At 37.6% G+C, this 14,726-nt stretch overlaps 1 protein-coding gene across 2 annotated transcripts in view; it reads right to left on the bottom strand.

Moving 5' to 3' along the window:
* LOC116178068 (calcium-activated chloride channel regulator 4-like) overlaps nt 1-14,228 on the bottom strand; it is a 36,552-nt gene extending 22,324 nt beyond the window's left edge. The window contains exon 1 of one of the 2 annotated variants that reach the window (XM_031497356.1): nt 13,752-14,228. In XM_031497356.1, coding sequence (XP_031353216.1) covers nt 13,752-13,901 — 150 coding nt within the window. In that variant the 5' untranslated portion in view covers nt 13,902-14,228. The remainder of the gene's footprint in view (nt 1-13,751) is intronic. The other variant, XM_031497355.1, reaches the window with a different exon arrangement.
* Between the last annotated feature and the right edge of the window lie 498 nt (nt 14,229-14,726).

Genomic DNA, 14,726 nt, shown 5'->3' with positions numbered 1-14,726 from the left:
TATAATAAGAAAACAAAACAGCACAAAACCGATACAAACAGTTCGCCCTTATACTTCAGCAGGTAAACTTTGCTCAACCCCGTATTCCTTCCTTGACTTTTTATTTTACCTTTCCATGAACCCACTCCGAGATCCACCCCTAACCCAACAGGTCAACATTTCGTGATGCTTAAACTTTGTATAAACACCACTAAGAAATTAAAATTCTGGTAAATCCCACAATCATTCAACCCCATATTCCTTCCTAGACTTTCTATTTTAGATTTCCGTGAGTCTACTCTTTATACTACAATTTTTACGTAAAATGATAATTCGTTTTTATAATACATGTATAAGAACCACTCCTTAAAATTCACCCCGGTACCTATATTCATTCCTTGACTTTTTATTTTATATTATACCCTTATATACTCCAACAGAAACATTTTGTTATATTCTACGATGAATTTGAGGGTGAGCAGAATACGGGTTGTTATTTCATTCGTGTGTGAGATCTATGCTGCGCCTATTTTTTAGCGTAACACAACGAAGTTGAGGTAAAGCTTATGTGCTCGTGTTTCCGTCCGTCCGTCCGTCCGTCCGTCCGTTCCATCGAGATCTCGGCCCCTGGGCCACCTAGAGACTTCGCGTTTTCGCTAATTGATAGCTGTTATGGTCTATATTTGCCCATTTCGATCAGTTTCATTTAACTCCATATTTTGCGCAGACTGCGCAATGCCAACTTTCATATTTATAGGGATATTTCTCTGAAATTTTAACCACAGACCCTTCTAGTAAAGATAAACATTTCGCGCATAGTAAAAATTATGTGGGCATGCGCAGTGACTGCGCAATGCCAACTTTCTTATTTATGGAAATATTGCTTTGAAATTTTAACCTCAGACGCTTCTAGTAAAGGCAAACATTTCGCGCATAGTAAAAATAATGTGTGGGCATGCGCAGTGATGTGTGGGCATGGGCATACTGCGCAATGCCAAATTTCTTATTTATGGAGATATTTCTTTGAAATTTTAACCACAGGCGCTTCTAGTAAAGGTAAACATTTCGCACATAGTAAAAATTATGTGGGCATGCGCAGTGACTGCGCAATGCCAACTTTCTTATTTATGGAAATATTGCTTTGAAATTTTAACCTCAGACGCTTCTAGTAAAGCAAACATTTCGCGCATAGTAAAAATAATGTGTGGGCATGCGCAGTGATGTGTGGGCATACTGCGCAATGCCAAATTTCTTATTTATGGAGATATTTCTTTGAAATTTTAACCACAGACGCTTCTAGTAAAGGTAAACATTTCGCATATGGTAAAAATTATGTGTGGGCATGCGCAGTGACTGCGCAATGCCAACTTTCTCATTTATAGAGATATTTCTTTGAAATTTGAACCACAGATGCTTCTAGTAAAGGCAAACATTTCGCACATAGTCAAAATTATGTGGAGGCATGCGCAGTGACTGCGCAATGGCAACTTTCGCATTTATGTAGATATTTCTTTGCAATTTTAATCACAGATTCTCCTAGTAAAGCCAAACATTTCACACACAGTAAAAATTATGTGTTGGCATTGCGCAGTGCATGCGCCGTAACTGCACAATTGCCAACTTTCTTATGTATGGGGATATTTCTTTGGAATTTGAACCACAGCTGCTTCTAGTAAAGGCAAACATTTCGCACATGGTAAAAATTATGTGTGGGCATGCGCAGTGACTGCGCAATGCCAACTTTCTTATTTATGGAGATATTTCTTTGAAACTTTATTTTACTTATTTAACTCCTCTCTTTCTCTGGACGTGGACGTGCTTCAATATGCAGATTCGACATTTTGTGTGCTTTCGATGGCAACGCATCGTTTCAATACTTTGTGTTACGCGGCAATACCCACGAGTGGGTTTTGGAACATTTTTTTATTGTATAGCTATATAGCACATGGCTTTAAATTTGTTCTCAAACACGGCGCGATCATATTTGAATGAAAGTCACTTTAGTTTTAGAGGGATAATTTTTGAGCCCCTGGGTCGTTTTTATTCTAAGTTAATCGAAAGTTTCCGTTTTCTATAACGGGAACCAGTCTTCTTATACGAAATATTGGCAAATAGATTTATTTTTTCGTTTTGTAACTATAGAAAGAAAGTATATCGGTTTGTTTGGGCACACCCGTGAACAAAAAGGATCAAAGCAAAGAGAAACTGTTCACATAAATTTTCCAAATGAAGTAAATAGTATTTGATTTCGCAATGTATAAACATGACGATCTCTACTACTTTCACCTGATTAACATCAGATCGCTTCATATGGACAACTTAGCCAATCTAACAAAAAAACACCATAAATACTAGATATTTACGAAACTACAGGAAAGATAGGCAGATGTTTAGGGTTTATGCATCGGAGATTTCAATGATGGAACAAGACACGAAACTAATTTCAGGTGCGAGTTGTATCGATTCCATAAGTTTCCTGCGGACGATCGTTTCTTCATTTACTCAATCGTGACTGGGTACGAGATTTAAATCTCGCCCAGGCATTTTTTTGTACGCGTTACGATATATGGGAAATGTTAACGTTAATAAAAATTTAACGCACCAACAAACATCTAACCCGCTGTGCCTTTAAAATACGGCCATCGATTAATGGAGCTATAAGAATTTTATAATTAGAAAACGTACGTTTTATTTATGGACTCGTAAATAATTAAACACGGTGGCAATTTGACTTAATTACACACAATGGTCCCATCTCGAAATGTTGACATGTAAACCCTTCGGATGAAGCTACCGGAATAAATTATGCACGGACCTGCCCTCGGGGCCGAGATGCGGCGCGGCGAGTTACAAAATCAGAAATCCATTTACCTTTGGTGGTCAATAATATTAATTTTAACCGCTAATGTATGCGTCTTGAGGTTACAACGTCTAGGATAATTATATATGTACCACGCTGATTGAAATTTCTTCATTTATGAAATCGTCGAACGCGTGTCGATGGCCACACCGGTCGATATTCGGTTTGTAATTAACCTTTCGACAAACAGCTTTCTTGTGGAAATCTTCATCTGATCGGTTGAGCAATAAACAATTAGTCGATAATGGCCTATACTCCCATCGATATTGTAAATGGAATGATGGCGTTTATTGGAATATTTTACGTAATGTGTCGTAACGATTATTTATTATTGAAAAGTTACATCAGCAAAGATCGCCAACGTGTTTCAAAATTATTGGTTCCAAAGTATTGGGCAATTCCTCTCGCCTTCATTTCTTATTCTTGTGTTTTGGCGTTTTGTTCACCGGTGAAAGATTGTAAGGCATTGAAGGGTCACTAGAAAAAGAAAATTGGGAATTGTTTGGTGATAATAGTAATGGGGACATTATTATCCAATAATTGTGCCAATTATTAAGCGATAGTAAGTAATTGATAATAATAGAAACTAAAATCCGTCCTAAATCTGGCACTGAAGCAAATACCTTGCACTAGGTAGGTCCGAGGGTAGGTCCCTGTCAACCTCTAAAATGTCAATGTGAAGGATATGATGTACAGCGAGGGAGAAACGATTACGAATTTATGGGATATACAGAAACTGAAATCAGACTAATTCAGAAATTACAGAAAAATTAAAAATTCACAGCGATTGTACACATATATTCAAAAATTGGAGTAGGGATGAAAAAATAAGCAAATAACGATTTATAAATAAAAGCAAAAATCGCGCGATACATGTGTACTAATTCAATTCATTTACAAGTGCCTTTAGTTAATTTGTTGCTCCTATGGTGGTAATGTTAAACCACTCTCTAAATTAATTGCTTACTAAATTGCAAGTTTCAAATTAATTGCTCCATTATAACTTGTGTGTGGGTACCAGCGACCCGAGCGACCCATTACGCGCGCATTTCTTTATTATTAATAAATTAGCAAAAAATGTTACAGTCCTCCTTTCGACTCATTGTGGGGATTTTTTTATTAAATTTCAAGCTGGTACTCCCAATTCCATACACAAATATCCAAAATGGGGGAGCAATAAATAAATACTTTATTATGTGCTAACAATAATGGAGATCCAAAACACAAACCATTCCGCATAAAACTTAAGTGTTGTAAAATTCAATTACGGTGAGTAGTAACATTTAAAGACGTAAAACTCGACCAGTTTCGGCAAACAATGCTATCATCATGCTACAAGTCGAGTATATTAATTATAAAAACCATGCTGGAAAAGAGAGGTGAATTACCTACCGTTACCTACCAATAATTAACGTCTCTATTCCATGCATAGTTCACTCCTGTTGTATAATTTACAATTTGAATTTTCTCGATTTAAATTATGCTTTAGTAAGTAATTTTTCCTTGAGTATTTTGATTTGATTTTGAATTTGTATTTTCGTCATCACAGGAAAATTTTCACATGTACCGCTTCATAACGAACGTGAACGCTAGTATGTCTGGCGTTTGTCACGACCTCTTGGGATCTAATAGTTTCGTTCAGTTCTGTTTAACCTGAGCACGTGACGGAGATGCGTTATTTTTTATTGATTGTTAGGCCACGCCAGTCGAGATAAATTGCAAGTTACCTGCAATGTGTACGAATAGACGAATTACAGTAAATTCCGGGACGAAGAAGAACTGTTAGTAACCTAATTCGTATTAAGACCGTTTATTTACTAGTGATAAAATTTACCTGAAGGTATATTTTCAAGTCTGGGAACTGCTGTTCACACTAAACCGCGAGTAAAGTAACTGATATTAAACCTCGTGATAAACAAAGAAGTTTTTTCGGATAGCTAACAATAACGGCTGGTTAAAAGCAAGTTTGTGAAAAGTCGAGTGACATCATTGAACCACGCATTGTGCGCTAAATAAAAATTGTATATGCAGAGAAGTTACATTTTACCTGCAACAAAACCTACTTAATAAATTGCGCAAAAATAATATCAACACAGTGGAACATTGGCATTTTATTCCTGTGCTCTCGAGTATCATTCCGCGAATTTGAAGCCGGTTTGTTTAGACTTGGAATAGGTATGGACATTTTTTGTTTGCATTCGTCACGGAGTCAACTGTACAATCGAAGCGATCTTGCACTTGCAGACGTTCGCACCTCTCGACAAATCCAAACCAAATTTGGTACATTATTTAAATGCATCTGAGCGACAATTATTATAATGGTCCTTCAGCGACCCGAACTTCAGAAAAACCGTGCAAAGCGCCGGGTAATTCTGCTATTAAATATAAAAATGGTAACCTGCGATCGTTCACTTCGCTTAGTCTACTTGCAGATTTCATAACTGAATGTGGCGAAGCCTACGGCCGCACTAGCTCAATTGACTAAAGCGTATTTATACCTTTGACGCATATTTAATATGCTACTGATCTACTAAAAGCGTCTGCATACATTTTCATTGAAGTTCATTCATTATTCATTGAATAGTAGTGTTAATGACAACAATACATGTTATAACAAATAAGCACATGTCAAAAAAATTAGTGGTAGAGAGAACATAAACCAGCAACCCCCCCCCCCCCCTCCCAAAAATTGTTTTTTTTTCATTTTTGCGCAGAACCATAACAGATCGAAACTTCCGATTTCTTTAGGTTATAAGATTTTTTGTAAAATATTTCCAAAATTCCTACCCCAAGATGGCGCACTCCTAAATGAGGATGCAAAAAACAAAAACAAGTGTGCTTGAAAAAGTCTTTAAGAACTCTTTTTTCGGTTAATAATAATCGGAAAACAGATTTCAAAAAATGTCTCTAATATACTGTTACTCTGTTCACACCTGCCGTTGGAATAAGAAAAGGTACCACATGTTCCTTGAAGTAATAATAAATTTTCGACTTTTAGTGATGGCGGCGGTATTGCCTCAACAAATCCAAATTTTACCCTTCGTCGAAAGGCAAATGGTTCATACAACAAAACCTCCATTTTCTAACACACTGGAGATCTTACGTTTTTATTGTCAATGTAAATTTACATGTGACAAGATTATTGAATGTCTGCATTTCTGACATTTATCTGTACCTAATTTGGGAATGTTCTTAGAACATTTCGAATTGTCCATAACTTATGCGACATCATATGTACATTTTAATGACCCTGGTACTAAATATGACTGGAATATCATATAACATTGCATTCACTTTGGATCACTTTTGCAACCTTTTGATCTCTTGCTGGTGCAAGTGCAAACATGGAAAAGTCGAGGGGAAAAGTCATCTTCCTCATTTTTTCACCATTCAGTTGGATACGCTTAGCATTTCTAAAGATCAACAAGCCCATCATTCCGGTTGTATAGGTTAATACGATACAGCCACATTTCCATAACTCACGGATTACAAATTTGCATTTAAATGTCGATAGTTTAGTTTAAATAATTCTGTTTTCGTAACCGCGACGCGAGGTCAAAGTGTAGTTCTCTTATATTTTTAACCCATCCTTCCACCTTTTAGGTATGTGGGTTAATGATGTGACGCCCGAGGCGAACGTTTGGACTGGTTTACGATCAATGGTAAAAATTCGACTCTACAAATCGCGCCTGAATTGGAACTACCGGATGAAGGTTAGGGGAGATAAGGGCTATTTACCTACTCGAAATGGCCGAACCAGACGGCCAATGACAGATTAAGGGGCCTAAAAAAATAAGCAGCATTAACGATGACATGGGGTTAAATGGAACAGTAGCACTAATTCGATTTGAAAGCCCAATTTAGATCGACAAGATTTTCGTTGACAACCGCATGAATTAATCAATTAAGATTAGAGATCCGAATTGATTCACATTCGGCGATTATAATTTCAAATTCCTTCAACGGCAACTAATTGCGCGATGATTTGGATTTCCATTAATTATCGTCCATTTTAATCTAATTTTTTGTGCGGGCATTCAAATTAGTTACAGTATAACAAACGGGCCATTTACGTTGTCGTTAACGCTATTACTACACAGTGTGTCGTATACAATTTTATCTTTACTATGCCACGAATTATGGACATAAATTTTACTTTTAAAAAGACTTAAGGAGATTTAATCAGGAAAGTTCATTGAACAGAAGTTAACTCTGAACCAACTTTAATACTCGTGTACATTTGATGGTGCTTGCGATTTATTTGGGTTTAGTAGCGAATGGGTGAATTAAGTCGAGCTTAATTTTGGTGCAATTTTGCCTATTTTCATAATAATAAGATCCCCCATGACTGGAAGCAAACACGTAAAGCTAATGGCACGACCGACCGTGTGGCATAAAATACGCAACACGATTTCTTGCATGATTGCTCAAAACGGTGAGAATCTCACTGATTACCAAACGAGTGTATCGCATGCGTCTTTTTTTTTCTTGTTTGCCAACGATCTCTAAATTTAAAGGTTGTTAGCGCATTAAAGAAATTTTAATGAAAATTGAGCTATTTACTTTTCTCTTAGGCAACCTATCCTTCGGGGATCGTGTCTCGAATTCTACATTGTTTGGATATTTCTGATTATAACATAATTTTAAGGTCCTCCAAATTTCCTTGACCGCATGTAACTTACAAGTGAGTAATCAGTAATCACCATGGCCATCTCAATTACTTAAAATCGAGCTTAAAATAATTACCGCCCATAACAATCGCAAAATTCAGTTATTGTACCCGCAATACGAGACACGACTCTCCAAAAAGTGTGTCACAGCACAGCACACTACATTACCCGCAGTTAAATTTTCAAAAATCCGAGTTTTGACCAGAAGTTCTATTTTGCACATATTATCAGAAGTTTAATTGAAGAAGTTTCACAAATATAATTATTCCACCGAAATTTTAATTTTCAAAAACCGAATGGTCGACTCACGTTTCACATGCGCCATTTTATAGTTGTACATACATTTCAAGCCCAAAAAAACATCTGTTATTGACTGTTTAGAGAAGGGTAAGTAAGTGGCGGAATAAAATTAAGAATTGCGGTCCATTTTTGCGTGACGAACAAGGGACATGTGCATCAATTTCAACCAAAAAACGCCTAAGAAGTGAATATCCACGAAATTATATACAATGTATTTTGGTCAAAATGAGGGTTAAGTTTAAGTTAAGTATTAATTCGTTGGGAAATTAATTACGATTACGACAATGATCCTGATTTTGTTAGAACACAATAACTTGGCAAATTAAGATCATGAGATTTAAATCGGTGCACTATCTAGATTCCAATCACAAATGAAAATTTAATTGCGAATTAAAGTGGGAAGGTAATTAAATTAATTATTGCTGACAAATACTTAAAATTGTGCAATTTTGATTGAATTTCAAGTAATTGCAAACTGTTTATAACGAAATTAAAATTGATTTGATGGCGTGAGTTTATGATTATTACCTAAACAATTATTCTCGCAATTATCAAGATGAAAAATTGAAATATTCCATTAAAATGATGTTGCACTTGCATCAGTACCTACCAGTAGGTATACAAAAAAAGTTACGAGGGAAGTCATCGTCTTCTTACTTTATCCTCGTAAGACAATATTTATGGCCTATTACATATTGGCAACACTTTTATTACATTCGCGAAAAAAAGGTGATTTTTGATATCTTTGAAAATAAATGCCAGCGCATTTTCGAAAATGATTTTTTCAGTTTTTGTTCCTCGTTTTGTTCGTAACTTCGTTAAGTATTTGTAAAGCTACAAGAAACTCTGACAGGTAAAATTAATCTGCATACAATTCTGCAATTCTTTGCCCATTTAAGGGACTTTGTATCTCTTCGGAAAGTGCCGTTGAAAATGATTGTCTCTTGTGCCTGCCTAAATTGTTTATACGATTGTGAAGAAGCTTATGGTTGGACGTATCTATATAAATAACTAGTCATAAAGTTCGGTGAGTGTGAGAGGTGCCGATCGTATGCGTCATCCGGGAGAGGAACATTTAGACGAGGTGAGGCGGCGCAGCCGCCGATATGTGCCGAAACTGAGCCTATACCCCATCCGTACGTAGATCGTCTTCTAAAAAGTATTGCAGAGAATATAGAATCGGGGGGTGTGGGAGGTATGGAATACCCTCCAGCACACGGGCGAAGAAGTTCGTTTTCTATTATCCCTAGCACCCTTATGGCAGTCTTAGCGAAAAGGTAATCAAATCGTTTTCGCCTAAGAAGTATTCCAGACAGCATAGCACTAGCAAAGCAATCCCTCCCAGCACGAGTCTTAGCGAAAAGGTAATCAAATATTCGAAAGCTGGGGGGTATTCCATATCCTCCCGGTTACACTTTTCCGTATACAAACCTTTTAGCCCTCGGGACTCTTAGGGTAATACCTTTTAAGCAAGAAGCGCGACATCGTCTTCTTCTAAAAAGTATTTCAGAGAAATCAAATCTTCGAATGTTGGTCCACAAAGAGAAATTTTAGCTGCAATTTTGCAACGAAATATTTCGATTTGAAATGTAGGGTTAAGGTCTCGGTTAAGGTTTTAGTGAGTATTTTGGGGGTTGAACGTTGCACAAAAATATGTCAGGACCTGATTCTGAAGCGCATTTTTAACTTAAATTATACTTGGAAATTAAAATCTTTAATTTTAAAATTTAGAGGATGAAGACAGTAGAAAACGAGTTGCAAGTTGAAACCTGGATTTCAAAATACGAGGGTGGAAAGGAGACGCTAAAAATAATTCAAGTGCCGACATTAAAATGAATCAAGTTTGGGAAATTTGATCTTCAATTAAAGCCGATTTTTTTTATTTGGGTAAGGTGTCCAATTTAAAATGCCTTTGCAAACTCCAATAATAAAAATGATGCAGTGGATTATCCCGTGGCATTCTGTCTAAAGTGGACCCACATTTTATTATCCCCTGCTATAAGGGGACATCAGAGGTGGTGTCGCACCCAATTTTTTTTTCTTCACGCACATACGCAGTCTGGATTTCTCGTGCAGGTTCAAGGTATACCAACCTATGGATAGAAATCAAGCGATTCGCACCCCCTCACGAGTCCGACACCAATCCAGTCGGCAGGGGTGCCAATCCCTCGGGCTCCCAGTACCTCGAGTGATCGTGTTGAAAAAGTTTCCTTTCACACATTTAACGAGTCATGGTCGAGTCCGATTTCTTGAAACTGTACTCCTGTAATCGCCAAATGGCAAATCGACCAGCTAATTCTGGAATCAGAAGTCGCGACCAGTAAATGCGCAGACGAACAGTTCAAATCCAGGTGGTACGTCAACTGAACGAGCCAATGGAGAACTGGATGCAACCCGTCGCCGCATCTCTGTCACTCTTCTGGAAGTAGACGTTCGTTTTAGTGATTCTCAGTCCGTAGAGGAGCACGAGTAAATCAACATCATTTCCAACGATGATGACGTGGTCATTCAAGATACTTTTTTGAAGCGCAGTCACAACGATATAGCCCCACAAATTTGGTGCTATTTTGAGCGCCATCCTCAGAATTCCCATAAAAAAATACACATACATTTCTCCCAATCATTGCGATGACCCACGACTTTATGGAGGAGGTATCCTCCATCGACAACAAATGTGTTTGCCGACTCACCGATGTTCTCTGAAGCTTGAGTGAAGGCAGCTTAAAAAACAGATTTCGTGCCTTCGTTGGAGTCATTGGATATGAAGCGAGCTAGTAAGTGAAGTGGGCCTTCAACTGTAGATTCAGTTCTTCAGTTGCTCCAGGATGCACAGCACATGCGCTGGAAGATCTCTCAACATCGACTCTGTTCTTGTGGACCTTGATGGAGGTAGTAAGTGTTGCCCAACAAAGAACTTTTTCTTTCCTTGAGAAAGTAACAGTCCCAAAAACGTTTTCCCCCTTTCAGCCCTTCTTTTAGGACAAGGAGTTTATGTGGGGATTATGTACTACTGCTGATGGATACGAGTTTAAGTATCATTGGTAACTTAGATTTTTAAATCTATGAAATTGTTGCATGTTTAAAGTTCACTTCATGCAACAAAAAAGTGATTTGGTAGGTACATTTCTGCAAAAATCCCTAAATTGTCACATTTAATGGTCTTCAAAAACGTATATAATAGATTTCGTCAAAAAAAATGCATAGTTTAGAAGATATAGAGCAAACACTGAAAAAAGTCCGAAAATGCCACGGTTTTTCGTGTGCTACACTTTTTCCATAACTTTTAAAGAGTTGCAAACTTGAATATGTTGTGGGGAAGGGTCAATTTTCGCATGCATGCATACGCCACTTCCGTTTACAAATATGCCTCCCGGATAGGGCTTAGGCTCGGTTTCGGTCATCTCATCTAAATCTCCTGGTGCTTCTTTCCTAAAAGGTACCATGAGAGTCCTGAGGCCTAAAAGTTTTGTGCGGAAAAGTGTTACCGGGTGGTATAAAATACCCCCCAGTATTCGAAGATTGTTACCTTTTCGCTAATACTGACATAAGGGTACTAGGGGTAATAAAGAACGAACTCCTTTGCCGAGGGTACCCTCTGCTGGTGGGTATTCCATACCTCCCAGTGTTATGTTCTTTGTTCTCTGCAATATTGGCTCATATTTCCCCTTCCGCCGTAATTCCCAATATTTCTCCGGAGTTCTCCTTATTTCCTCATACCGCCCCATAATTCCTGCATATTACCCCCAACCTTTGACAATACATATTGCCTTAGTGGTTGGGGAGACGACCTCTGTTAATTTGGAAAAATATTTCCTCATGGAGGAATTCTATTTCCTCTCCAGTCTACAGTTAGTTATATTTCATAAGTATTGCCTCGTATTTCTTTATTCTACCACCACATTTTTTACTCGAAATGAGGTTATATTTACCAGCATTGCTCTCGGCAATACCTTCAAATTACCTGGACTTTTGACACGTAGTTCCTAATATTGCCTGATATTACCTCGTAATTCCCCATATTTCCTCATACTGTTCCATAATTCCTTCATATTACCACCAACTTTTAACAATATTGCCTTAGTGATTTCCCCTCGCTGGGGGGTTAGGGATACCCCCTGCATATATATACGAAGATGTGATTACCTTTTCGCTAAGACTACGATAATAGAGAACGAATTCCTTTGCCAAGGATACCCTCTGGTGGGGAATATTTCATACCCCTCACAAATACGTTCTTTTCCAAAAGCGTTTAGCACTCTCACGTTAAGTGTTTATATTTTGGCTTTCGTGACTACAATAAGAATTCTGTTCAAATTGCGGTTTCGATTCTTGTGAAGGTCTTCTCTAGGCTCTTCCGGGCTCTTCTTAAGTGCGTTTAAAATTGTCTCGAAAATTTGACTTCAGAACCTCTGCACTCTTCCACCCTTGTCAATCATTTTGAGAGTGAAATGCTATAAACAGCCATCGTAATGGTAAACGGTGAAAAATACTGAAACAATTTGTTGGTTATATGCCTCGTTACAGGTAAGTCAAAATTGCTGGTACGTTGAGTACTTTGTAGGGATACTTCAATTTGTTGGTAATGGCAAGGTATATCTTGTGAATTTCGATACCATTTGTATTTACGGTGTACATTAATCTGTTTAACGATTTTCCCATCGGGACAGCCAAATCTTGGTACAACGTAGTCTCTGCATATATTAACAAATTTAAACATATACGGGACATGAAGGTAAGATACTGTATATGGAGATTATTCATAATAATGAATGGTTAATGTGACATTTTTGGAAATGTTGAGTGTAGGTACTGCTTTTTAAAGATAATAGGAAAGGAAGTTGTCTGTACAATCTACGAAGATTAATAAAACACCTCATATTTTTGAGTGCCGCATGTCCAAAAAGTATTTTCTAGGTGCGATACACCATTGAAATGCAAATTTTAAAGGTTAACAACTTTTTTGTGTTAACTTTAAAAAATTCAGAAGTTCTACCTTTCTAAACATTTCAAGCACATTTTCTATTGCAAAAAAAATCGTATTCCTACAATAAATCCTATGGCAAACAGTATTAGTCCATTAGAGCGTATATTACAAAAATAAACTCTTTGCGTAACTTGCCTAATCGATGACGGTTTCCTCATTTAGTTCGCAGATTGAATCCGTCAGAAAAATCATCGGAGGGAAAAAGTGGCCCACTTTCTTGGATTATTTCCAAAGCGGAAGATTACTTAATAATAATCTCGAAGATATTTGGTTTTGTGAGCTGTTTCAATAATCTGCCATCGACTTGTAAATAATTTACATTTCACATTGAGTGTGAAATTAACTGAGATGTCAACAGCAATGCAATTACACTATGCCATGTTTATACAATACTAATTTCATCAGCTAGTACTCACATTCCCATGAATTTTCAGTTTTTTGAAGTTTGTTTATGGAGCACTTTACAATAAAACGGAAGTAGGCGATTTCGGTCTTTCAGTGTTGATGTTTATTCAATAATAGGTGATTTGTGGGCCGATATTGGGGTTGAATTGAAACTCGAGCTACCGGCTAACGTTAAGCAATGACAAAGGTCAATAAATGTAATCAAAACCGGTTCCGATCGGAATTATAATGGTCTTCTTTAAATGCAGAAGTGCATCAAGATAAACATTCAATTCAGATGACAGCCACCATCATTAGCCTAACTGATTGAAGTACAAAGGTCTTAATAAGACTAAAACTGTAGGTCTTTTGTCTTTTAATTGAACAATAAAGTACCGTTCATTCTTTGCGTTTACGGCGAAATTGTCCCCAAAACATTGTTTGAACGATAAACAATCGCGTAAAACGCATTAGTTCAGGTGAGAATCGTCACGTAATGTAATTATTAACGGTTACCCAACAAAAACGCTGATAACAGCGGCTTGTTGCGTAAGGCACGAGTTACGGAACTCACCTCTACGTTGGCCAAAATTTTCTGGCACTCTCCAACAGGCACCGAATCTGCTATGCTGATGACCAACTCTTCGTAGGCACCCGATTTAAGCTCTAGAGACTGTCCGTATCCCAAACTGATTAAGCAAACCACGACCGCCACTAATGCCATTATTGTTAAGTCTTTGGTCACTTGTAAAAAAAAATAGTTAATAAATTAGGGGAGCGCACTGTCCCAAACGTAACTCATGTCCGTTTTATCCTTATTGATTGATAGGGGTAACTAAGGCAACGCACTAACAACACAAATAATTCCGTTTTAAAAAGTTCACGCTCCGTGAAACACCGGAAGTCAGCACTCCTGCTTCAAGTTAACTGCAGAACAGACGTGAAAGAACTAACATTCGTGTCATGACCAAAGAAGCGCAATGTTCCAAGTTGCGCTTTACTCCCACCCACTATCTGGTAGTATGCAACAGTAAAGCACAGCCTTCAACGTAACTGAGGTAGCACACATGAACCCTGTAGCCTCAGGCTCTTTGGCTTTTCTTTCGAGCGTGGTAGGAATTTCAATTGTGCGGGTTGCATAACTGACTGGGTAGGTAATTGGTGTTTAATTTCCAGTCTGGTGCATAATTATTGCGGGATAATTGGCAATCAATTCCTATTTGCGTTACGAACCCACTCTATCTTGTCAGTAACGTTCAATAGCGTTTTTGGCATTTGATTTACGTGAACGAACCGCTGAGTAATTATCCTTTATTTCATCCCTCTCGCGATACCTTCATATTAGACTTTTTAGATCTTGTTGTGGGGTGTTTTCTACTTCAGCTCTCGATCTGTATTATTGACAGCTTGACAATGTTCCATTGTACACCCTGGTGCAATCTCATAAATGTATTGGGTAAAGTTTGTATTGATACGCGCACATACGAACTTGAAGTGGATTACCTCATGTCCTCATATCGTGTCAATACTCTAGTAATGCGCTCGATTT

The sequence above is a fragment of the Photinus pyralis genome, unplaced genomic scaffold (genome assembly GCF_008802855.1).
Source record: "Photinus pyralis isolate 1611_PpyrPB1 unplaced genomic scaffold, Ppyr1.3 Ppyr1.4_LG8, whole genome shotgun sequence".
NCBI classification, from domain to species: Eukaryota; Metazoa; Arthropoda; class Insecta; order Coleoptera; family Lampyridae; genus Photinus; species Photinus pyralis.
This window is presented reverse-complemented; position numbering and strand designations above follow the sequence as displayed.